This window comes from Amphiprion ocellaris, chromosome 8 (assembly GCF_022539595.1).
Source record: "Amphiprion ocellaris isolate individual 3 ecotype Okinawa chromosome 8, ASM2253959v1, whole genome shotgun sequence".
Lineage (NCBI taxonomy): Eukaryota > Metazoa > Chordata > Actinopteri > Pomacentridae > Amphiprion > Amphiprion ocellaris.
This window is the reverse complement of record NC_072773.1, coordinates 11,125,553-11,152,994: the sequence shown is the minus strand read 5'-3', so window position 1 is coordinate 11,152,994 and position 27,442 is coordinate 11,125,553. Positions and strand designations below refer to the sequence as shown.

The following is a 27,442-nucleotide window of genomic DNA, read 5'->3' as shown; positions in this document are numbered from 1 at the left end:
CAGGTTCTCCAGATTCCTCCCACAGTCCAAAACATCCATCCATCCATCCATCCATCCATTGGCTATACACTGTTTAATCCTTGTTGGAGGGGCTGGAGTCTATTCCAGCTGACTTATGGTGAAGGTAGGGGACACCCTGGACAGGTCATCAGTCCATCACAGGGCTACACATAGAGAAGAACAATCACACTCACTGACACACAAGGTTTTCTAACTTGTCATTGGTTTATTCATTTTAGTTGCACCAAGTTTCTCTTTTGGAGAATATATTTTCAATGTAGTTTTTTTAAGTGTTTTATTTTTTATAGAAAGAGATCAAATTCTCCGTGGTGACCGAGAAATAATGCAGTTATGAAGATGCTGAAACAATTTTGAATGATCTGACATTCAAGTGGAATTGTATACGGGTGCGCTCACATCTGCTGTATACTGTAGCTTACATTGGTGGTGAAACTGCTCATGAGTCAGTCCTATAAATCCAAGATCTGAATAATTTCTGGGACGGATTTAAAGCTACACTTTGCTAAATCACAAGCGCGACAATTAGGAAAGCAGCAGGACATATGATTGGATGAGTACTGTGAGGAAGTTGATTTCAATATATGGGCAGAAGCCTGATTTAGCAAGCTGATTTGTACCACCATTGATCCTTACTAGAGTGGCATTGCTCATTCTAACATTATTGATTTAATTGAGTGCTGCACAGTGGCTTGGTGGTTAGCACTTTCACCCTGCAGCTAGAAGACACCGTTTTGCGTCCCGGGCTTCCCGGGATCTTTCTTCATGGAGTTTGCATGTTCTCCCTGTGCATGTGTGGTTTTCTTTAGGTTCTCTGGCTTCCTCCCACTATCCAAAAACATGCTGAGGTTAATTGGTGACTCTAAATTGTGTGTAAGTGTGAATTTGAGTGTGACTGTTTGTCTCTATGTGCAGCCCTGTGATAGACTGGTGACCTGTCCAGGGTGTCCCCTGCCTTCACCATAAGTCCACTGGAATAGACTCCAGCCATCCCCCCACAACCCGGTGTATAGATAATGGATGGATGGATTTAATTGAACACCTTGCTTTTTTTTTTTTTAAATAAATGAAGGTTTCTTGCATACAGCAAGGATATCTGTTGGCCATGTTCACACCTGGGTCCCCACTGGGTGCCCACCTGGCAGCCTAGGGTGTTTGTTTTCAGCAGAGAGAAATACAATTTCACTTGAGAGCCTAATTACCTAATGGAGATGATTCAGATGTGTCAAACATTACATAATATATTGAAGTCCTATGTTCGTGACATGCCTTCCTGCCGCCCTCCGCCTACTGTGGCCAGATTGAATCTGACGTTTAGAGGCCAAGCAACGGAGGGATGGACAGATTAGTGAGTCTCCCTCCTCCTTCCCTCCCTCCCCCCTCCCTCTCTCTCTCCATCCCCGCCTCACTCTCTTTCTGCTCTTTTGCTGGATTACAGGCGGCGGCGGCGGATCGGCTCGTTGTTGCGGTCGAACCGGGAGTTTTTGCTTTTTTCTCTGCTGCGCTCCGCTGTTGTGCGCTCGTGGCCGGGGAGGAATGTGGGATCTGATCATGGGGTCATCATCAGCATCAGCTTCTGCAGCATCAGCACCACACTTTACTTTGTTCTCCGCAGCGCCGTATCACGAGGAGAGCGCACTAAAAGAAAAATAAAAAAAACTGTGGGTTTTGTCGTCGATTTTCATCGCGGGAAACTTTTCTTTTTCCCCTTTTTAAGAAAACCAAACAACTATATAAATATATATTTATATATTATTCGTTATATAGCGTGTGGAATGGAGATCCCAACTTTCCTGCTGTGGAGTCTTGCTCTGCTCTTCGTCGGAGGGGATATTTTCACCAGGTAAGATCAGCTTTGCAGGTGTCTTATTCCAATGAACCATTAAAAAGGCTGGAAGAAAGTTGGATTAACTATAAATTTAAAGTCAAATCAGAAAATCTGAAAAACCTTACACAATCACGATATCCCGAGTAATATTAAGATCACACTTTTATAATCTAAAAAATGCTAGTATTTTTTTTTTATCTTAAAAGAACACACCAGTCAGTTTAATTCTTCCTTGTTGTGCATCACCTCCCACGACTTTATCTCATCAATATTAAGGCACAGTACGCTTAAATCTGGGTAAAATGAATTTCTGTGCTTAACCTCTACATGCTTATATAAAAATACTCCTCCACACCCACATTCTGAAGTCAGCTTTCTTCTTTGTTTTCCCTCCGGCACATGAACCTGATGACACTATTTGCATAATGCATATGCATAGAAAGAGGTGATTGTTTTCCCTTGTTTTAATGGAGATGAATACCAGGTGAGTGGGTGTGCTTCTGGGTGGCAGATAATGTCACCCACCTCCAGGCCTGTTAAATAGGGGTCAAATATATCAGATGGCGCCATGATACACGTGGATAAGAGGGAAGACAAAATGCATTGAGATAGAGCTGCATGCAAGGGAAGGAAAGTGTGTAGGTGTTGTTCGTATGATCAGATGGACAGCTGCCATCATGAAATAAATCAAGATGATCATGCATGATTTCCAAAAAGCGATTCTTTCAAAATGAACCCATCCTATTTAACTAAGCATCCAATGTGAGGTGAAACTGACATTTTCAAGAAAAGCTTTACGCAGTGAAATTCTACTCCAAACATATTCTGTATTCTCTTGAAATATATAGGGTCTTTCCTACACAGATTTTCTTGGAGACAGGACAATCTAATTTTGAAAACTGAATGCATCACATGTTTCTTTAAACTTTATATTTTCAGTTGAGGCCTACATTCATGCGCACATTCAAAATCCCCTCATGCTCTTGTCGGTAAGCTTTCACAAGCTTCCAATTCGTAGGATAACCAGCAGCTGCGACTGAGCCTCAATCCCCCCAAAGCCAGATGCTGGCAAGTGCTTCCACTGAAAAGGGCAAAGGGTGAGCTACTTAAGTTTCTGGGTGAAATTTTGGCAAATCACTTCCATTGTCCCTCTTGGCTGTTCACCAGTAGAGGGAGTAATAGCTATTGTAATTGGATTTTCCTGCCTCCAGCCACTGCTGTTATTATTATTTTGTTCTCAGTACAATGCAGAGTGTAGGCTTTTCCTTGCACCTCATTATGTGTCAGCTCTCTCTCTCACACACTTATTGCTGTTCTGCGATTGGTGGCTGAAAGTCGCAAACTGCTTTCTTTCCTTCGCTCCACCATCTGAACAGAACTAGTCTGATTCCTTTTTTTAGCTCCTCATTTATCAATTTCACAAACAAAGTTGCTTAGCTAAGTCATGCCTCACCACCTTTGGTGTTGCGTGAATTTCACAGCTTTTCTTTCCAGCTGAAGTGTTACTTACCCTTAACTTTACTGAACACAATCTGCCTGGAATTGATGGTGTAATAACTTGCAGCAGAGACAGACTGGGCTATATAAAGACAGTAGCCTAACAGATCCACCATTTGGTCATCATTTGGACATGATGAAAACGTATATCGCTGCAACCAAATGCCATAAAAAGACTAAAAACAACAATAAAGTGAACATACTAGCAAGTGTGTGCAACCCAGGCCTTAAATATTAGAGTTTAAACCTCGGTTGTTGTTCAAAACTATTCCTGTTTACTCCTTTATGAGTAATGCTTGCAAAACACTACCTTGCCAAATGTTTCAGGGAATGACTTATAATAAAATTAGACTGACCACAAATGGTTCTGAGTAGTTAACAACAATTTTGTTCGGCTGGTGACAAATTCTCAGCCACACAGTTAATCCACACACTAGTCAGATGTGGTGTTTAAGGACAGTCACGTAATGTAGCCGCAGACACTTTGGAACAATAACTATAAAAGTCCACTTTGATGAGAACATGCTGTTGGCGTGCTGGATGCTGGTATGCCACTTAGGGCTGTAGCCTAAATATCCACAATTCCACCATTTGTTGTCTAACAAATCAGTTCAGGCAGCTCTGGATGTCCAACAATGATAATGACGCTGTGTTCGAAGTCGCCTCTTCAATCACTGCACCCAAAAAACTCAATAATTTACTGGATAACGGATGACCATTTTTTTGTATCATCACTAAAAAGGTGAAAGATTACGGAAAACCGAAATATTTGCAGCAGTGAAGTGTATTAAAATTCCATGGTGACATTGTTAGCATAAAGCAGCGTACCTGCCCTGAACACTGCTTGTTTTGTTTCAGTGTGGGAAACTTTGAGGGCTGCTGGAAGCTTCAATCTCAGAATTCAGACAAATAAAACCACAGAGAGGAAATAAATTGCACAACAAAAGAGCAGATTCCACACTTTGCTTTTACATTAGATTTGTGACTTTGAAAAATGCACATTTTTCATGCTAGCACACAGCTAATTGATGATATAGTAGTGCTGACTCAATTCTATTTAGGTGCATATGTTAATAATGGTATTGTTTACACCTGTGCTTTTTTTGCTATCACATGTCAAAATGTCATTAAAAGGAGCATTGTTTTTTTTGTTTTTTTTAATTAATAAATAATCAATGGCAAAGAAGTCATCTACACTTTTAATGGCAACTTCTTTTTTTTTTTTACTGATTTAAATATTTTTATACCATTCTTCTTTTGCAATATTTACAGCTTAAACTGACAATGAAACAAACACAAATCAAAATTCATATGCATAATATCTTATTCTTTTTAACTTCATTTGTTAATAACCTTGTTGACTACATACACTTTCAGAAGCTGTGTAACAATAGAAATCTTCCAACAGTTTACCAGTTTGGGAAGCAGCAAAAGTGTTGAGTCTGCAGTGTTCATTTAATTACATTTGATTCAGCTCTGATTGCAGCAGATAAGACACCAATGAGGCTCTTATCTGTTCACGAAGAACAGGGACATCAAAACTGTAACCAGCAATTGAAACATCATTTTCCATACACTAACACAGACAAGTCAGTAATGGACACCATCAGGTTTCGACTCTACAAGCAGAGGTGTTATTAGGAATCACTGTGGCTAGTACCAGCTCACTAGAAATGGAAGGAATATGCCAGTTTATGACACACACAATGTGACAGGATAAAACTAAAGAAATCCAGATAAAATTAAAATCTGAAGCTTAATGAATTAGAAAAATGAGGATCGAAATTATTTAGGCAGGGCACGGGTTGTAACAAACGTGCACTAAAATGCTAAAAAACACAATTATTTCATTTTTTGGTTAACATTATGACACTACAGCTGATATGATGCCACAAGCCAACTGCTAAAACCTCATTGGAGTAAGGCTAGATTACCAACAGAGCAAAGCTGACCCTTGGGTTGAAAACCTTCAGGATGTAGATCTTGGTTCCCCAGACTCTCAGGGGCACCAGTTAAATTCTAGTAAAGTGCACAGACAGCGTGAGGAGTGTGAGGACTCATTTCTATCCTGGGACACAATAGCAGCTTAATCTGGCCCTGCATGGGTGCAATAAATGCTGAATGCTCATAATCTGATGACATTTTACTGACCAATCCAACAGATATCTTAGGGGAAAAATTGGAATAGATAATCAGTGTAATGCCTGTGCTTTTCAGAAGTGCAGAGGAGGCCGGACTGCCCTTTGTTTCCATGTGGGCATACAAGAGATGTCAAAAAGTGGGAAGATTATACTTTAGCAAGATGTGGCAGCAAAATGTGATGGATTTAATCCCAACATTTCACAATCTTTCCGGTCTGTCATGTTTGTCCTTAAACCTGTTCTCAGGTGACACAGTTCTCCTGACTAATCTGTGTGAGAGGCTGAGTCAGCGGACAAATCCCTCGTACTGTCCCCAGAACACATTCTCCAATAGCACAGTGATTTGATCATGTTCCTCTGGCTGCATGAACCAGCTCTAAAGATTCTGTGCCGGCTGTCAGTGCAAGAACACTTCACTGCTGCCACTTAAAGCCTTCTACTCAGTGTAAGGTAACATGTTACATGCAAACATTAAAGAGAAGTTTATGCTCATAATTTATTTGTGTAATCAAATATGCTGACAAAGTCTTAATTCTTGATGATTAAATACATTTGAATTAATTCATTTGGGAAGTGTTGTTTTTAAGAATGAAAAAAACCCTATATATGTAAAAAATAAAAACAGAGAAGATATACAGTTCCTCTTGTAACACATCAAAGACTTACTAACACATTTGCATTTTACCATGGACACAGAAAATTTATCGTGAAAATATATCACTCTGACAACACTCTTGTTTTAAATGTATTTTATGTATTATAAATATTAACAACAATAAATAAATTCAGGGAGTTTGCATGTTCTGTCTGTGCATGAGTGGGTTTTCTCTGGGTTCTTCGGCTTCCTCCCACAGTCCAAAAATATGCTGAGGTTAATTGGTGATTCTAAATTGTCCGTAGGTGTGAATGTGAGAGTGATTGTTTGTCTGTTTATGTGGCCCTGCGATGGACTTTGGCTTAAGGGAGCTGTGATAGGCTCCACCCTATGTATAGATGGATGGAAATAAATTCAGCCTAACAATAAATATCCCAGCTGAATATATAAGTGTAAACAAGGCTCCAACTCTAACTGGGTTTGGTGTTTTTGGTCACGACCTCCAAATTGTAGTTTTTTTAGTAGCTGTGAATTCTAAAATCACAACACTGACAATAAAAATCACATTAGTTTGTCTTGTTTTGTCCAGGGAAGGAGCAAGGTTAGCAACATAATGCCTGTACTATGCATCAGTGACGAAAGGTACTCGGTGACTATTCAAATTTGGAGACGTTCTGTGTCTTTAGGCTTTCAAAAATAGCACAGAATCCTCACTGACCTGAACATGAGCCCTGCAGCATTTTCCACTCTGACAAGGACAGATCTGTTCTACTGTGAAGCTTCTCCAACAGCAGCTCTTTACACTACGATCGCCCAAATCACAGTTTTGATCAAGAGAGGATAGAGACCTTGTGTTTGAAAACACTACTCTCTGCCTACAGGATAAGGATTCACACTTCCAAACTGCTAAAGTGTCCTTGAGCAAAACAATGATTTCCTCCCAGCTGTTTGATAGCTGACCTTTGACCTCCCTGTAGAGGAAGAAACACAACACAGAACACGTTCTCCTTATGTTTTCCTTCTATGGATGTACTGATCAAGGTTATTTGCTCCCCATATGATCTGAGTCATCTAATAATTATTATCTGCCTATATCCGATACCATTTTCCCAGTTAATATATACATATTGTATACATGTTGGCAAGCAATTAAAGTGGTGTCATGAAAAAGTCTCCTGAGATGCTTAATGACGTCAGGCCAGTGGACATGTTTAGTTGCTCTGTGACAGATGAAATCTTGAAAAAATTCATGGCAGAAATCGCAGCAGCATAGATTGTTGCCATTTAATATAGATGTACCCACAGACAAAATGACGTTGCGCTGAGCACAGTCATGTGTTATGCATGTGTACATTATGTATGGATACTGAATTGCATGACCTAAATATGTAGTGGGAATTGATGGGACTCGGAAACACCCCCACAATTAAATCAATTGTTCCCTGTATCATTTCCGACTGATAAGTCCTGTTAAGTCCACAGCAGTTGATTTGTAGTAGGATCACAATCATGTGATCGTCAGCAGGCAGCTGACAAAGTGTTCACTTGTTGTCATAATTATAGTGACACCATGCCACTATCTCGCAATGATACAGAAATCTTCAACAAATCCATGGATCCAGACTTTAAGTTGCATCACTGCCAGAATCTAATCAATTGGTCCTTGTGTCATTTCAATTCAATTCAATTTTATTTATATAGCGCCAATTACAGTCAAATTATCTCGAGACGCTTTACAGAACCCATATGCCTGACCCCCAGAGCAAGCCAAAAGGCGACAGTGGCAAGGAAAACACCCTTTTAACAGGGAAAAAAACCTCGAGCAGAACCCGGCTCTAATGTGGGGGGACCCATCTGCCTGCTGGCCGGGCGGGTTGAGAGGGACAGAAGAGGTAGAGAGGTAGAGATAGAGGGGTAGAGGTAGAGATAGAGGGATACAGATAGAGGGGTAGAGATAGAGAGATGGGGGGGTGGGACACAAGGACCATAAAACACAGCCACACATCTGAAGCATCCAGCATCCAGCTCTGGGACCAGGGACACTCGGAGAAAGGACACAGAAAGAAACAGAGTGAATGTAATGCAATAATGGTATATATAATAAATACATAGGTAGTTAGAGAAGGGCTCAGTGCATCAAGAGAGGTTCCCCAGCAGCCATTTCTGACTTTCCCTGAAAATGTCATCCAAAACCGTTAGTCCAATTTTGAATAATGTTGCTAACAGACAGACAGACAGACAGACAGAGAGACAAACAGTCGGACAAATTACACCCATCATCACATCACTCCTTGGAGGAGTAATTAAAGATTGGGCCTAGGTTTGTGCTGATGTCGATCAGTAAAGAATTTCCTTGATTGACACTGATGTGGATCTTGGGATTGGCATCAAGACGTCCTGATCTCATTGTACTAATATCCTTGTTTTTCTCTTTCTTTTTAAATTATTCAGCAATGAGCTAGAAGTGCACTCCTATCCCCTGCCAAGGCCAATATCCTCCTAAAGTTGTCTGAATCAACAGCACCTATCCAGAAAGTTTCATGAATTTTGACTCGGTAGTTTTTGCGTAATCTCTCTGACAAACAGACACACAAACAAACAAATGTCATTGATTACCAACCAATTCCTCGGCTCTGGTCTTGGGAAAGGAAAAAGTTGACAGAGGAGTTTGACACCAGGCAGTCACTGAATATTGATAGACTGGACTCGATCAGCTGTGTTGAGCCAGAAGGATGATGGCTGTAAAAGTATACATAGCCTAATAGAGAACAAAAGCAGTTCAACCTGAATCCTCGGAATATAGGCAAGTGGGGCAAGGCAGAGTTGTCTTCAGTGTCTTGAAAAGCAGCTTTTTGATTGTGATTTTTTGTTCATTTTGACTGCTTTAGACAGATTTTAGACAAGCTTGAAGTGTGATAGTTTGATTTGACTGGAATGATACATTTAAGGTTGTACGTAGCATTTGGTCACAAACATTCAAAGTCTCTTTGCCTTGGCTGGGAACAATGTTTTGCATTGTGGGAAAACAGAGCTTATTTTGCAGAGTTTGCTTCAGAAAATGTAATATTTGCTGTACCATAAAATCTAATTTGGTTGGCATACATAAACACTGTCCATAATGCCTTGATGGTACTCCCTTGTGGGCAACATGGGCGAGTAGTTGTTGTTATTCTACTACTTTTCTAATATGTGTAGTCTAGTCAGGAGTCCACTTTGAGAACTCTGGTTCATACATGTGCAGAAGGTTGTATGTCTGCATTCCTGGCATAAAAACTAACGCCAAATATGTGCAACATTGTCCTAGCTGCTGCGCGGCCACAAAGTTTGGGAAGCACATGGACATCCTTTATGGAGTCTTATAGACTTGGATCGATGAAATTGCTCTTCATACTGAACACAGAAAACCTCACTAGGTATGGCATCAGAATACTTGCTTAGCGACACGTCATTGCCTTAGTTAAGTTTTGGGAAATTCATTTAATTGACAAAGTTTGTTTAGTTTTTCAGTTATTGACCAAAATTTTTATATTTTTGTCCAATCTGTCTGAAATCTTTGACCATTGGAGGCACTCTGAAGGAAGGTTTTGCTTGTGCATGTTCACAAAGATGCGTGTTAGGGGTGAACATAATTAACACAGCAATTCATTCAGAAGAGCTTGGCAACGCAAATTATTTGCATAGAAATGCAATTTCTTGTAGACAGAATTGTTGGGACACACTTGAATAGGTTTAATCAGTGTCTAGTCATTCTGCTCCTGTCTCAGCAGCAAGCCCATTTTAGATTGTTGTAAAGTTACTATAGCACTTTTTCCTATTATTTAAAATTTTTTAAACAATCTTTTCACACATCCAATAAAGATTTAGAGTGGCATGTTGATTCTGGCACTCCATATTTAAGTGTCGTAATTGTGACAAACACTATCAGAGCACTGATGTCGTCGATGAAAAATCTGTTTGCTAGAGCAGATACAGACATTTTATTATTTAAGTTAATGCACTGCAAACACACATAGAAACACATGCCTTATTGCTTCTACTATCTGTTTTTGTCTCATTATGATTTATTGAATTGGAGGATTTTGATGCCACTGTATTGCAGTGCCGCTCATCTTACACCGGTGCTAATAAAACAAATTAAACAGAGAGGATCAGGGGATTGACACTCTACTTGTGTTCAGGTAATGAGCAGTGTCAGTATATAAAAACTAATTTGGCTTGTTAGTGTGTGCTGCACATTATGCTCGCAAAAAGACGCCATAAATTTGAGTGAGACTGCCGCTCTTTGTCTTTCTTCACCTCCATCTCCTCTCCCCATCTGTTTAATGTTAGCTCGTAAACAGACGGCAGATCCAGGCCTCAGGAGAGACGTTTAATGAAAGTGAAATATAGAAGGAAGACGAGCGTCTGCAATTGCACGCTCTCAACTGTTTGTCATGGATGGAGGGGTGAGAAAATAGAGAGGTGCAAATGTTTAGTGAATCTCCCCAGAAAGCCATCAAATGTTCAAACCTGTGCACATCTTTTCCCAGAATACAGCGATGCTTCTTTTGGACAAGAAATAAAGTCACATTTTTGTCAGACGATCTCACATCAGTTTATAGAGTCAGAGAAAATCTAATGTCAGAAATCAGCGACATTTTAAATAAATGTTTATTGTTGATATCAAAAGTCTGCAACACAAGATTAATTCAGTCAATAAAAGCTTTCACATTTTCAGCATCTGCTAGATGTTTGGATTAAGAATCCTCTGGTACACATAAGTGTCACACTTCTGATGTGCTCATAATAAATAGAAGGAGAGCAGAACATGAGCAGCAGCAGCTGTCATTACATACAGCAGAACTGCCAGAAGTCAAAATTCATCTGAAGAAAACATGTTTTAAAGGCTTGCACTCTGTGACATAAAGAGGTAACGTCATTGTCCTGGTTAACTGGACATTTACATGCAGCTCATATCAGGAAAGCTATTGACCAGGATTTGAAATGGCACAAAATAAAGGTTTGAAATGAAAATGTGAACATTGTAGTATTGTAATACTATATATCCTAAAAATTCACAGTAAACCCATAATTCTGATTCACTAGTACATCAAGGTTCTGCAATATGAATATTACAATACAATAAATAGTCGGATTTGTCCCCAGCAGAAGTATGCTTCCACACACAGTCTCGTCCCCTCCGTGTGAAGAGGCCTGTCTGACCTTGGCGTACAAATGGATTTCTTGAAGGAAAAACTCTTTATTTCCAGATTTAGAAACTGCCAATTAGTGAATAAATCCAGGAGTCACATAGTGATTAATTAATTCATTCAGTGTCCCCATTTTTTCAGACATGACAGTGATTGCCAGACTAAAAATAAAAGTCTGGATGGATGGAGCTATGGTAAAAATGTTAATGACATGGCAGAAATATTGATTCTTTTTCCTTTTTCTTATTTATTTTTTCTTTTCTTTTTTTGTGCTTCGTTGCGGAGGTCAGTTTACCATGTAGCTGTGTGCTGTAATGCTGTGCTCTCTAGGAAGCTGACTTTCTTCAAATGTCAGCTCTATTTCAAAGGTCACTGAATGGCGTTTCTTTGTTGGTCAACAAGAACAAGCCCTAATGTGGTCCATTTTTCCGTCAATTCCCCCCAGTAGCCTTTGTGACTTTGAATGTCAATGAAACCTTGAATTTTGTTTCCATTTATTTATTGCAGAACAGTCAGCTCTTTTGATTCAAGATGATAGTATTGCCCCCAAAAATAGATTCTAATCCACAGTGTGTATCTGAAAATAACTGTTGATAAAGCTGTGCCTGTTTTCAGCCTCCATCATGTATAAGTGCATGCTGTTTGTATTTAGGCTGCTGTTTCAGAATACAAAACTGCCACCTGGTGGTATCTGAGCTGTGCTGCTCTGCATCAAAGCTGTGGCTATCACTGGGCTCTGGGCCCTCAAGCACTCCTTGACAGCTTTAAAGGAAGTCCCATCAAAAACAATTATTGAAATGTTTGCTGTTATTACCCTCCTGACATGTTCAGAGGAGAAAATGCACAAGAGCTGATTTAATTGAGAAATCATCATTTTGAAATTGACAACAATGTCCAAAGTTGTTATCTTGTTCAAAGATATTTTATGTGCTTGTGTATAGTCTAGTATAGTCCAATGACAACTTATTTTTGGGTAAACTAAAATAATTTGAAGGTTTCTGGAGCGAGGTACAGCATGTTGTTCCATCTGAAGCTGCGCTGGTAGGTTCTCTGCTGTCAGCCTCCTTGTGGACGAATGCACCCTGTGGAGGCTCGGCTGAAGAAAAATACACCAACCAGCCTTTCATCAATGTAGCTTTTGAATGGTGATAAAAGTAGAGATATTTGAAAGGCTACAGCTGATTACTGAAATTTTGCACCAACAGTTTTCATCTCAGATTTTAATCGTTTTCATTCAAAAATGTTGTCATCATGATAATAAATGACAAAACAACACATTTGTTGTCAACGATGTTGTTAGCTAAAGAGACTCACTGTAATTTTCAGACTTTATCATAAATACCTCAAAAGATTGGAGAGATATATAAACTTGTATTAATAGTATAAGGCATAGTATAAAATTAATACCTCAATGACCTCAAATAAATAAGTGTACTTTGCTGTTCTTATTTCCATAGTTTAAAAGAACAAATACAAATACAAAAATAATAACTACATTACCGTTCAAAAGTTTGGGGTCACTTAGAAATGTCCTAATTTTTGAAAGAAACACAGTCTTTTAATGAAGATAATCCTATTTAAAATTGATTTTTAATGGAATATCTACATAGGGGTACAGAGGAACATTTCCAGCAACCATCACTGCTGTGTTCTAATGCTACATTGTGTTAGTTAATGGTGTTGAAATGTTAACTGATGATTTGAAAACTCTTGTGCAATTATGTTAGCATGTGAATCAAAGTGTGAGTTTTCATGGAAAACATGAAATTGTCTGGTTGACCCCAAACTTCTCAATGGCAGTGTATATCATTTAACTCTATTACCAAAATAATCATGTATTTTCTTTCAGAATGCTAATGTGTATGAATGCTCATACAATGAATCTTCATCATGAAAACATGTTTTTTATGATTTTTGTGAAATCTAAATATGGCTGAAGGATTTGGAGAAGATAGTTGAATAAGATTTTTATGACATTTAATTTGACTTTCAAAATAGTTTTTGTGGAGTAAATGTAAAACTTGTGATGGAGTGTGAGCATACGATAGGTAGTGAAAAGAATGACTGTCACACAAGGAAGACAACATGAATTTGTAAAACCAGAGCCGGCAGTTTAAACTCTGGTTCAAACCTGCTGCAAAATGTATGAGGTGTGGCTAATAAATGATGAAACTGGGTTCATGTCAGACCACAGAGTGCTTGTCTGAACCATATAGTGTACACTTATCAATAGGTATTAATATTCCTGAAAATTTTGTCTGCTCTGTTGAAATAGATCAGTCGTTCAGCCTTAGTGACTAAATAGATTTATATTAATATTTAGATCCATCCATATTCTTTCACACAGTGGAAATGATACAATAGTCAAATTAAAAAGAACAATAATAATTTCATATACATAGAAAATGCATCAAATATGAAACGTGTCACCAATATAAATGACTCCACAGATATTTTGCATTTCCTCTCTGCTCTTTTAGCCTCTTTTAGCTCTTTGTTTCTTTTTGTTTCACCTTTATGGTTCGTGTTAGTCTCCCTGTGATCATCAGCCTCATTGTAAATTACAGCTGGCAAAAAAAATCAATAATAAACCTGACTAAAATGATCACTCTTTTGGTAATGTCACCAAAACTGAAAATGTAGAAGTTTCATAAAAGTAGAATAAATGGCAGAGCCACTGTATTGCATCTTATTAGAGTTTACCGGCTTTAGTTTTGTTTGTTTGTTTGTTTTTGTGAGTCAGTTTCATCGTAGCACTTGATGGTTTTTGCGACTGCACTTGGGGATATATTCAAAGTTTTTACAATTTTCCAGACTAACTGACCTTCAGTTCTTAAAGTAATGATGGAATGCCGTTTCTTTTTACTTAGCTGAATGGTTCTTGCCACAATATGGATTCTAACGGTTGTCAAATAGGGCTTGTCAACTGTGTACCAACCTGACATCTGCACAATACAACTGATGGTCCCAACCCCATTAAGAAGGCAAGAAATTCCACAAATGAACCTTGACAAGGGACACCTGTGCAGTGAAAACCACTTCAGGTGACTACCTCATGAAGCTCATTGGCAGAATGCCAAGAGTGTGCAAAGTAGTAATCAAAGCAAGAAGAATCTAAAAGAATCTAAAATATAAAACATGTTTTATGTGTTCATTCATAGTTTTGATTCCTTTCAATGAGAATCTACAATGTAAATAGTCATGAAAATAAAGAAAACTATTAAATGAGAAGGTGTGTCCAAACTTTTGAACGGTAGTATATATATATATATATATATATATATATATATATATATATATATATATATATATATATATATATATATATATATATATATATATATATATACACTGTATATATACTGTAAATTGTGTTAGGTGCCACAACTGATGAATTTCCATGAGTCAGTGATGGAGTGTTTGTATGAATAAGTGATGCTTCTGTTACATCATGGCAACACTGAAAAAAAACTTGGCCATTTTACTTTTTAAAACTTACAGATTTTTTTTTTCTTTTAATCATTAAGCATCTTGAGATTCAAGAAAAAAACTTAAATGGTTGAAACTGGTCGAAAAGAGAGAACCAGGGGGAGGAACTCCTCTAGATTAAAATTAAAACATTTATCCATCAAAATGTTGTAAAGAGACATTTTAGAGTTTGGGGCATTAGGATGTGTGGGGTTTGTTCACAAACAGTTAGTAGTACCACTCAGTGGCTTTAAACTGAATTTGCAATGATACAGCTGTTGGTCAAGAAGGTTCAATTTTTAGAAGCTAAAACCAATGACATGCAAAGTGTTTTATTACAGCAACCTCTAAAGCTTTTTCTGTCCTTGTAAACAGTCCTACATTATTACTTACAGACCAGTTAACCATTAATATTGTGTCATATTACGAGGTTTGTTTTTATGTATGTCTCTAACTGTGTCTGAGGCTCTGCCAGGTTTTCCTGTGGACACATGGTGTGGCTTGATGACTGCTGAAGGCTGCTATGTTTGCTGTTTGTCTCCTTTAGGGCCATGCTGAGTGACATTGGGGACTATGTAGGTACAGACATTCAAATATCCTGGTTACCAAATCTGGATGATTTAATGAAGGGCTATGCCAGAAATTTTCGCCCTGGGATAGGAGGTGAGTATGAGATCTACTGCTTGTGGCGTTGGGTTGCATTTCACCCTGTCACATTTACAGCCATCCTTAGCATAACCCACCCCAAGTCCAAGTACAGGAACATGGATGTTTGCATTTCATTTCCATTAAACCCAGAAGTGTCTTTGTTTTTGCTTCTTCTTGTGCGACATTAGAACAAAAGCTGTATTTATCTCATGCAAATACCTGCTTTACTCTTGTGTTAACGACACGAAATCATCTGGTAAAGCTTTGCTGAAGGGATTATAAAGGACGATGCCCTTCAAGGACAAGCTGGAGAGGAGGGGCGGCACAAACAATGTGCCCCGCTCTGGAGACTTTGCTAAGAATGGCTGCAAAATGTGAAACATCCAATGACCACAGCGATAGATTTCTCAATCTCACAGCTTAACTCAGCTGAGCAAAGGTGAAAATATGGGGCAAGAGCGTTGCTATCACACCGTCCTGTGCACTACACAGCCCATCATTGCACAGCGTCATGTGGTCACTACATTCTATTGATGTAACATTATAATACGCTGAAAATAAGAGCTGAAATGAAGGGCTGTTGTGATCATCAGGGAATCATGTCTGTTGTTTGGGCTTATTCACTTCATTCACCTCATACCCCAAAACTCTTAAAATGGAGTTATAACAGTGTTATAAATATAAAGCTTCAAAGGGATTTATAATGTTTTGTACCCTGCATATAAAATAAAGTTTACAAGTATGACTTAGCGCTGACAAGGAAATGTGACTGATAAATATTATTTTATTTGTAATGTTTTTTAGTAAATATTTTTGCTTCTTGTTACCATTGTTAACATTGTTGCAATGAACATGACAAAAACCATAAATTGCACACAAACTGATTTGTGTGATTTGTGAAAATGGAAAACCATCCTGATTAACCAAAGATCTATGAATAGCATTTTTTTTTGAAAACATTTTTGCATTGCATTACGTTTCATTTATTTGTCTGATGCTTTTGTCCAAAGTGGCTCGCTACATGTGTGTTCCACCTCCATAACACAAGTGCTGTATGTCATTAAAGACCAGAAGTGCATCCCTCGCAAACCAAGTAAAGCGCTTGTGAATTACTACAGTGGGACGTTGATATGATTCATTAACGCTGCCCAAGAGAGCTTAAGCCTCCTAACCCTTCAAAGTTTTTGGCCATTTTCTGCTCCTATTACATTTTTTCTCACTATGGGCTCATTCTTCACTGCAACATAAAGTACTGAATCTCTATGGAAACAGCAGTACCCAGCTAAATCACTAATAATTTCACAGTTGCACCAAGGAGCACAATTTTTTTTAGTTTTAGCACATTCTAGCTAGTACAGATGATTTATTTTTGACAAATTTTTAAATGAGATATATCCAAGCAAGTGATTTTGATGACATCACAGTTTCCCACTTAGATTTGATTAAGTTTCCAGATGGAACTGCAGGCCACAAATGAGTAGTGCTACAACAGTTGAAAATCAGACTGTTGCTTCTGTTTTTAAAATTTCAGACTCATATATAGAGTAATTTTGCAGATTTTTAAAATACAACATGTTGTTTAAAGGCGCCTATGGATTTTTGGGTTCAGAAGGTTAAGAAAACAGAAACAAAGAAATCTTTTTTTTTCCATATACAAAAGTTTGGGGTCACCCAGGCAATTTCATGTTTTCCATGAAAACTCACCATCTTATTCATGTGCTAATATAATTGCACAAGGGTTTTCTAATCACCAATTAGCCTTTCAAGACGATTAGCTAACACAATGTACCATTAGAACACAGGAATGATGGTTACTATACTCCTATGTAGATATTCCAACAATGTCTAGACTGGATTTCTGATTCATTTAATGTTATCTTCATTGAAAAAAACGTGCATTTCTTTCCAAAATAAGGACATTTCTAAGTGACCCCAAACTTTTGAGTGGTAGTGTACATCAATACGCGCTATCATGGTTTCTAGAGTTCAAATCCTATTTACAAATGCAGTGTTACTACATTATATATAACTCTCCTCTCTCCTGTTTACTTTGCCATACAACAAACATGCCATTGTAAGTCACCTCACAGACATGCAGCGCGTGGTCAATAGAATGATGGCTTGCCAGAAATGGGTATGTGAAGGGGTTGAATGATGGGGAATAGCAATATATGATTCCTTAATGTTCAGTATAAATAGCCTTTCTGTTCTGCATCATTGAGCTCCCCTGTAGTTTCTGCCCTCCAGCGTCCGATCACTGAGCCACACTCCATGCTAATCATATGGCAAACTGTTGAGTAAAAACGCTACAGTGTATTTGTGTGTATGTGTGCACGTGTATGTGTGTGTATGCTGGCAGAAGTTCACTCTGCGCGAGTCCATGAAAGCCCAGTGCTGTTTATGAATGCCCACAGTGTGATGTGCCACTTAGCATGGTTAAACTGGATAATGCCTAATCTCTATGCACTGTAGGAGTGTTTGAGACGTGGGAGGACAGTGGGTGGGAGGGAAACAGATGGGTGATGGCGTGAGGATGGGAGGGACCGATGGATTCAGAATGAGTCGAGAAAGGGTGTGTGTGTGTGTGTGTGTGTGTGTGTGTGTGCCTGTGTGGGGGTGTGTTGGATGGGGAAGGTTTGCCCTGTTTTCTCACTTCTTCCTCTGCAGGTCCACCAGTGAATGTGGCCATGGCTATTGAAGTGGCCAGCATTGACCACATCTCTGAGGCCAACATGGTAAAGTATTCAGTGACTTTCTTCTTTTTTTTCTCCTCTGAGATTCTGTATCACTCAGCTTCACATGTGCAGCGAAGATCAAAGATTTGCTATTTGCATAATCCTGATTTATCCCACTTGAGGTGTTAGAAGTACTCCGTATGAACACGTGTGACACGTTGGCTGAGTTGTTGGATAATTTGTTATTTTCATGAATTTTGTACACTAAGAGCCAAATCTAGTGGAACCATTCACAATTTGTATGTGGCTCTGATTATATCAATATTATGTGAAACTGCAGCCTTCTCTGCTGCACTTTCAGAGTCGTTGAACTTGCTTGTTTTTTGTAACAGCGCCACTTACTGAAGTGCTGATTGCTATAGTGCATGATTTATGGCTGGAAAAGTTTATTCCAAACAAACAGTGCTTTCTAATCAACAGGTTGTGGCTTGTTACTCACAATTTGGCAAGGTAATCATAACTGAAGACATCACAACTGTTTTCATCATGAGAAATAAAATTTCACATGCACATTTCATTGATTGTCATCCATCTTGTCCAGAAATCCGATCCTTGTTTGAATACATATTGCTCTCTTAGATATCCAATTCAGCAGGTGGCATTGTCATGAAAAACGAGGGTCCTAAAAATGTGGTCCAATATGCTCCCTGCTGCACCAAAGCTCAACTCACTGCAGCATATGAAGACACATGCAAATAGACAAAACACAAATCAACTAATAAAAACATCTTTCCCAATTTGACAATAGCAAAGTGAAGAAATATACCCAGATTGAGAGCCAACAACGAAACTCAGCTGTTTACCAGCAGATACAATATCTAAAACATGCAATTAGAAAGTTACAACAAATTTTAGCTCATTTTCCAACACCTTGGTTTACAGTCAACTTCAGTAACTTCTTGAGTCACTATGGCAGCAATAACTACGTCTTTACCATGGTTGTCACTTTTTAATGTCCTCCTAGACACATTTGTTTTCTCAGCTTATTTCTGTTTTATTCAGCTTTATTTCTGAGTCCACTGAGCTCTCACTGACATTATATCAAAACCTGAAGCTGACACCCATCATTCATTATTCAGTTCTTCTACGAGAGCAACAATTTGATACAAATTTATAGTAGAAATGACAACAGAATTAACTTTTTTGGACTGATCTCGAATTACTTTAGATTATAGTTCAAGCATGTTGGGTGGTTGCAGTTTCTTTCCTCCTTTAGTACTGACTGTTTGGCCTCTGTCAGCATGTTGATGTGCAGTGTGATATAGTCTGTAGAAAAGAAAAGTATGACAGTTACAGATGCAGTATTAGGAAAGGTGTCTTGTCAACTGTGCAAAATTTACACATTTCAGTTAGTCAGCTTTGAAGTCTGTGTTTTTACTAGTAAACTACTGAGAGTCAAAATAAACTGAGCTTGTGTCAGATTTCCACAAAATTTCAGCAATTACAGAGGGGCTTCGTCAGTTTCAGTTCTTATTCCCAGTAGGTTGGCGGGGACAAAGAAAATAGACTGAGACTTCATGTTGAACAAAAATACAGAGTAATGCAGCAATTTTTGTCAGCATTGACAAATTATCTTCAGAGCCTCAAAAGACATAATTCAGGCTGAGACAAACTCATCATGACTAGCAAACTTATCTTAAGTGTGCAGTTATCTCACTTTAGGTATTCTTATTTTCATAATTGCACCTTCTATATAATACTTTTTTACTAGGGTTGGATGCTTGGATTCATGGAATTCTATTACACTTTGTTAGTCTTTGTTCTGTTGTAAGTTTCTCTTTTGCTGGATTTCAGCATTTCTATTCCGATATACGCTACTGTTCTACAGTTTGGGGTCACTTAGAAATGTCTGTATTTTTGAAAGAAAAATATTTTTTTCAATGAAGATAACATTAAATGAATCAGAAATATAGTCTAGACATTGTTAATATGGTAAACGACTATTTTGGCTGGAAATGGCTGATTTTTAATAGAATATCTACATAGAGGTACAGAGGAACATTTCCAGCAACCATCACTCCTGTGTTCTAATGCTACATTGTGTTAGCTAATGGTGTTGAAAGGTAATTGGTGATTAGAAAACCCTTGTGCAATTATGTTAGCACATTAATAAGTGTGAGTTTTCATGGAAACCATGAAATGGCCTGGGTGACCCAAACTTTGTAAAGGTAGTGTATTTTGGCCACAATCCACCACAGAAAATTCCTTGTATGTGTGAACGTACTTCGTAACCAGCAAATTATTCCGATTCTTGTTACACCAAACTGATGTGCATTTGAATTGTCTTTGTTAACTTAATTTTTTTGGATAAAAAGTTTATTAGAGACAAAATAAATTGATAATCTTTTTCCGGACAGGAGTACACCATGACCGTATTCCTACGACAGAGCTGGCATGATGACCGCCTGTCCTACAATCACACCAACAAGACTCTGGGGCTGGACAGTCGGTTTGTGGACAAGCTATGGCTGCCTGACACCTTCATCGTTAATGCCAAATCTGCTTGGTTTCACGATGTCACCGTGGAGAACAAGCTGATCCGCCTGCAGCCCAATGGAGTCATTCTATACAGCAGCCGGTATAAACAAACAGCTTATTGTCTTCTCTATTCTCTGCCTAAAGAGAATTATCAGTCAACTCTGCATTTCCCTCTTAGTTAAACAGAGATTTTCAGAGTCTTTCAAATCATTGTTTTGCATCTTTATGATTTTGATTCAGTCTTAGTGTTCTCCTAAGCATTGTTTTCAGAAAAAAAAAATCTGAAAAATCCACTGTATGTCCAACACCAGTCAGAACAGAAAGTCAGCTGGGGAACACAGTGGACTATTTCACTGAAGAGTCAGATATTTTCCTGAGGATTGAAAAAGCGGCAATATTGGAATTACATCAAAATATGACAAGAGAAAATTGATGTCACCTCAAAGATGCCAGGGGCCTGTACTTTGAAGCTCAACATGTCCAGGGTATCCTTTCATGATCTGGCTTCACCTAACAACCACAGGCATGCAGTTTTCACACAGCTGGTCACTGACTCAATAAGTCAACCCAGGGTTTCTAGATCTAGCCTTCAGCACTCTCCACATAGGAGAGATGGTGTTAGCACCAGATGACCAACCACAAATATATGAAGGTCTAAAACTGCATATTTTTCACAAGAAGAACAAACTGTAATCCTCAACAAATGTGGCATTAAAGATGTATTACAGGCTACAAGCAACAGCTGCTGCAGCCAAAGCAGGTTAATAGGTTTACCACTATCGCTGACCCATTTAAGGCACAAGGAAGTCTGATTATAGTTACAGTTGAGTGTTCCATAACGCTACATGTGCTGCTTAGATGTTATCTATTCTTGTGGCTCGATTTAGCCTTATTTTTTCAGCTGCAACCCTGGAGGTGTTGCATGGTCTTGAGAGCAGGCAAAGAACAAATACTAAAACATGATTCAAACAAGTAAGTAGGCTTAATGCAAATCATATAAGGTTAGAGAGTGCTTTATGAATCTCTATGTTAGGATTATATTTCTTTACAAAGGCCTATAGAACAGTGAAGTTGTTTTAAAAGATCTTGCTCTCAACCACACACACAAACACCAAAGCAAGAAAGAGAGAAGCTCCTTGTACTGAAAATCTATACCTGTTATATCTGTGCTCATCGGAGAAAGAAAAGGGTATGGACAGTTTCTAAAAACTCTTGGTTTCCTAAGAGAACCTCTCACTGTTTGCGCAAAGAGTCATTTTTGAGGAGAACTCAACCGTCAGTCGGTGGTGCTTTTATATGTGTTGATCGTTTATCTGGAAAATAACCTGCTATGCGTGAGGTTAGGTGTGCAGCATATGTTACCATGGTGATGTATCTTGGTAAAAAGTGAACCAATGTCAGCGTCCTGACAGTCCAGAGTTATACCTGAAGTTACCCTGTTAACCTCACAGCTCATAGTACAGGTCTCAAGTCTAAGTGGGTGACACTGTGCAAATAAAGTGAAAGTTATATTGGCATACATGAAGTTTTGATTTAGCTGTTTTGTTCCTAGCATCACTTCGACAGTGGCATGTGACATGGACCTCACCAAGTATCCCATGGACGAACAGGAGTGTATGCTAGACTTGGAAAGCTGTAAGTTGAGATCTCAAACATTTATCAAACTTCCTCTCACCATCCTTTTGAAAATAAAATGTTATCTCAGTTCATTGCTATAATATTTCACTGTTCAAACTGTGACATTTATAAAAGGTTTCAGTGTTGCAAACTCCTTACATTCCTAAGTTGAAAGAAAAATGCTACATGTTGAGCAAACCTCACATTGCACGTCTTTGTAGGTCAGATGGATAAAATGTCTTGTTGTCATATGTTTTTTATTGTCTTTATGTTCTAGATGGTTATTCCTCAGAGGACATTGTGTATCACTGGTCAGAGAGTCAGAGACACATCCATGGCCTGGACAAACTAGAGCTTTCCCAGTTCACCATCACAGACTACCGCTTTGTCACTGAGATGATGAACTTCAAATCAGGTGAGCATCTATTTTGTTTTTCTGTTTTTCTTCAGGTGTCAAGGTTAGTGCTGGCACAGCTGTTCTCAAGGCAGCCAATCCTTGCAAGTCTCTCATATGTTTTGGACATCATGTACTATTTTGAGTATTCTACTTGGCTTGTTTCTGGTGCTTGAGAACTCTCCACATTCCTTTTGAAGCCACATCTTTTTTCAAGTTCTGTGGTTATATTCTATGCATAGAAGGAATGGATCAAGACAGACTTGCTGCTGGGCCAGGCAGGAGATTTAGGAGATGACAGGAAATGTTGCTGTGGAGATGCGGTCTGCAACATCATTTTCTGTCTTGAATCTTAAATTTTGCCACTTGGGGCCTGAGTTAACAGACAGATGTTCCAAATATCAGTGCCTATGAAGAACAACAGATACTTTCATCATGGATAATTAGCTTCTTGAGTTAAGCATATAAACCAGGTTTCTTTTTTCTGCTTTCCAGCGGGCCGATTTCCAAGGCTCAGTCTTCGCTTCCAGCTGAGACGTAATCGGGGCGTCTACATCATCCAGTCATACATGCCTTCAATATTACTGGTTGCTATGTCTTGGGTGTCCTTTTGGATCAGCCAATCAGCAGTCCCTGCTCGTGTATCCTTAGGTTGGTATTAGTTTGGTTAAGTCTATTTTAACTTTTCATCTCATATTTTTTCTGTCATTTCTTTTAGTGCAATAAGACTTGATTTTCAATCACCTCTTAAAAGGTCAGATCCTGTACATTATATATTTTATTGTGGTTAAATCGTATAGCTTGTTGAGTAAAGAAGAAGACAAAATTCAGCAACTGGATGAAATCTAACGTTCAAAGAAGAAACGCATGTAGCTGATCAGACACAGGTCACTCAATAGTACAGATGAACCTCATAGTGCTTCCTGGAACCATTAAAGTCCATTCAGAATGACCAAGATGAATGACAACCTTCCATAGTTGCTGAAATATTTTAGTCTGATATATTATGACCCATCAACTGACTAACAGTTTGACGTTTTCCTTTGTTTACAGAGGCCTAGTGTGACTCATTGGTTGTAGACTCAGACTACATGATTGCCATGTCCACCACACATTTCATATGGTTTCCTTCTCCACTATTTGTGTGCAAAAAGCATTTCAACAATATGTGAGCAGCAGGCTATATGCTGAAAATGGAAACTTCTGATAAAGATTTGAATTGCTCAATAAAGAAGACGCAGTTGGTTCTTACATAGACTGTATTTAAGATGGAACAACCCCCCATAACGTCACCCACAGGTTTCCTGAGGAGCAGTTTTGAAGCTCATTATGGTGGCACCTTCTAACTCCCAGCTAATGCAAAAATGAGCAATAAGATGGAGTAGGAATAAAGCTGAGGAGCATGCATACATGCCTGGGTCATAGACTATCCTACAACAGTACCAAACTGTCACTCATAGTTGCAACATCTTTTAATTTAATACTTAATACAATTCATACCTGTTAGTCAGATGGAACTTTACCCCTCTACAGTCGTAGTGATCAAGGAAACAAGTTATAGAGACACCTTCCAGACTGTTAACGTGTGTATTTCTACTGTAAAGTTGGACATTTTAACATGGGGGGGTCTGCTGGGACTCAGTTGCTTTTGAAACTAGACTCAAGTGGCACATTCGTGTTGACTATTTTTCAGCTGCTCATTCAACTTTCCATTATATTGGCTGTACTTGCATCCCTGCATGTACATGTTACAGCAAAAAAAAAAAAATTCCCCCATCTCTATTTTTCAGGGACAGTACTGCTGCCAACAATAACCACAACAAAATTCACACCAGAAAATTAAAGTTTTGCTTGGAATTTAGATCAGGCAGTTTTTTGGGGGGGGCATGTCCATTTAATGACTACTCACTTCCTTGCGTAGAAGGGATCCACCAAAACCATCCCTATCTTCAAGTAACAGGGCTTCTGCATATTCTGCTTAGCTCTGCCCACTGTGATTGATTGGTTCGAAGAAATAGAAACAATCTAGAGTATGATTTCCCCTTTAGCAGAAGGATGATGAGGTGCAGTCAGACCATTCTCAAGGTAGGTCTGACTATGAGAGACTAGTGCTATTAGCACTTTACCGTACTGTACTATGTGATTGTGTTCTTTTCACAGGAATCACGACTGTTCTCACCATGACCACACTGATGGTAAGCGCCCGCTCCTCCCTGCCACGAGCATCAGCCATCAAGGCGTTAGACGTCTACTTCTGGATCTGTTATGTGTTTGTGTTTGCGGCCCTCATTGAGTATGCCTTCGCTCACTACAATGCTGACTACCGACTTAAAGAGAAGGCCAAGGTGAAGGCCAACAAGCTCAGCTCTGAGGTGAGGAAATCATTCCCATCATGTACTCGTGACTGACGATAACAATACATTGCTGCAGGGGGGTGCTATGAGTAATGTGCACCTTGCAAACACAGACCTGGGCCGGGCTTCAAGCCTTGGTGTTGACAAGCATCCATCCCACTGACCTTCAGCAAGACAACAAATCTCTCTAGAGCATAATAGGAAAATAGAAGATTTCCCTACAGAATGTAACAGTGCTTCTCATCATACTGTCTGCTTCTTTTGTTGTTGATGTCTATCTTAACTGGCGTATGCCTTCAGAATAACACTGACTGCACTTATTGTATTTGAAATTTTTATGAATTCAGAAATATTAAACAGAATTGATTACCTGCCAGATTATATGACAAGGCATATGATGATGAGGGAAGTGATTAAAACTGAAAATCACAGTGGTGTGATTGAGAAAGTGAGCAGACCCAGTTTGATGCAAAATAACAATGATAATGCTGGATGCCACAATCCCAGCAATTACATAGTAAGTACAGTGTTCTCAAAACTGCTGGAACTAATGGCTGGACCTATGAGCATAAGATTGAGACGTTAAGACTTTATAATCTAATATCTGCCAAGTAATCTACATAGCTACTCTGTGCAGTTCTGGACTATCATTCGTCTTTATGAAAATAACTAATGCTGTTGAAAATATGCCAAAGTGTCAAAGACCAGGTGTGTTTATTGCAAAAAAGAAAGAATCTAAAAATACCGGGAAATAACAAGTTCTTCTGTGGAAAATTAAACCAACTGCAAAGTGCGAAGTAAGATGGTGCAACAAAATGCAGAACTGCCTTAACAGAAAGTATTTCACTGTGAAAAAAAATGTAAAAATAGTTTTTTGAGAGGAGAGATTTAAACTCTTTGTATAATAATTATTGCCCAGTGTTGTCTGGTCTGAACAACTAGTCAGCTTTAATTTAATTACCAGATTGTCCACTGTCGCTTTTGTCTGAGCTAATTTTTTTTGTGTGATCAGAGAGGACATATACAATGTTTCGAAAACACCTAATTTAACTTTTATTTAAAAAAAAATCATTTATAAGTAATTATAATAAGAAAACATATAAATATAGCTGCTGCTTTCAGCATCACAGAAAATGTGTTGTTTTGTTTTGTTTTACAGTGGTTGGTATGAGGAAAGTTTGTCCTATACTTTATCCTTTAAGTTAAAATGAGTAAAGTTTATGATATTTCGCTGCCATACTTCATGCTTGATAGCGATGGCAAGAGTAGCATGTTGGACGATATCTTGTGGTCAGTCCCCTCATACATGAGTCATACATCACTGACAGCCTAATTTCATGTGTGATCTCCCAAAAATTCCCAAATCTTGTTTTCAGAGAAGCAAAAAGCTTCACTGCAGTTTGAACACTGGTAGCATGTAAAACCTCACAAAGTGCTTTTCTCCATCTCTCTGTCTCTCTACAGTCTATTGTGAAGAATGGAAAACAAGCTATGGTTCTGTTTTCCTTGTCAGTCACTGGCATGAATCAGGGTGTGGTTATTTCTAACCGCCACGGGCGGGCCCAGCGCTCAGGCAGCGAAATCCCCGGTGAGGGTGGAACAGAAGAAGCCGAACCGAGAAGGAGAAGGTCCAAGCAGGCAGAGGAGAACGAGGAGGAGAAGAAGTGCTGTTCCAAGTGTGCCTGCAAGCCCATTGATGCAGACACCATCGACATCTATGCCAGAGCTGTGTTCCCTTTCACTTTTGCTGTGGTGAACGTGATCTACTGGGTGGCGTACACCATGTGAAGAGGAGGCAGCAGGTCTGTGTGAATGGCTGCCATCCAGATCTGTACATAAGAAACTGCTGGAGCTGTGCCACTTTGATGCTGGCAGACTGGTGCAGCTGAAATATACTGCAGGCCACAGCTAAGAGGAAAAAAAAGAAAAAAAATTCAGTGGAAATAATGGCTTGTGAATAAGGAAAAATGGTAAATAATGGAAGTAGTTAGAAAGTGTTAGGAGGACTTCAATATATTTAAATGCAAATAGTGTTGTATAAAGGCAAAGGACTGTGTTGCCAGTTGGAGGTTCACATACACAATGAATACAGTCTAACTAACAATTAAGATTTCCAGATGCCATCCTGTTCTATAAATTGAGCACAGGACACTACAAGAAATCATCTCATTCAAACACTTAGACTGACCACAAGTTCTCAACTAAAAAAATGCAAGAAATAAGACTAGAAGCCACAGTCTTCGGTAACCTCCCCGTTATCTCAAAAAAACAAAAACGCCACCCAGACAAGAGGATACCGAGATGAGGTGTTCTGCTATTCTGCATGGCTGATAATTCATTCATCCTGCTCCCTCTTTTTTTCCCTTTCCTTTGGTCCTCCTTTTTTCAGTTCATTTTCACGTTAAGGACACTGTCTGGAGTGTCTTATCTCCTCATGCAGTTCTGCCTGTTTCCTTGCCATTAAAGGACTTCCTCCACTA

The 27,442-nt window shown here is 38.8% G+C and overlaps 1 protein-coding gene across 2 annotated transcripts; it reads left to right on the top strand.

The window, feature by feature from the left end:
- Positions 1 to 1,437: 1,437 nt before the first annotated feature.
- gabrd (gamma-aminobutyric acid type A receptor subunit delta) lies at positions 1,438 to 27,442 on the top strand. Of its 2 annotated transcripts, XM_023264538.3 has the most exons (9): positions 1,438 to 1,861; positions 15,284 to 15,399; positions 18,052 to 18,119; positions 20,477 to 20,697; positions 22,150 to 22,232; positions 22,492 to 22,629; positions 23,104 to 23,259; positions 24,769 to 24,980; positions 26,427 to 27,442. In XM_023264538.3, exons 1-9 carry the CDS (start codon positions 1,794 to 1,796, stop codon positions 26,748 to 26,750), a joined length of 1,386 nt encoding a protein of 461 aa, XP_023120306.1. In that variant the 5' UTR covers positions 1,438 to 1,793; the 3' UTR covers positions 26,751 to 27,442. The 2 variants fall into 2 exon arrangements, with proteins under 2 accessions (XP_023120306.1, XP_035801478.1); XM_035945585.2 differs by lacking the exon at positions 15,284 to 15,399.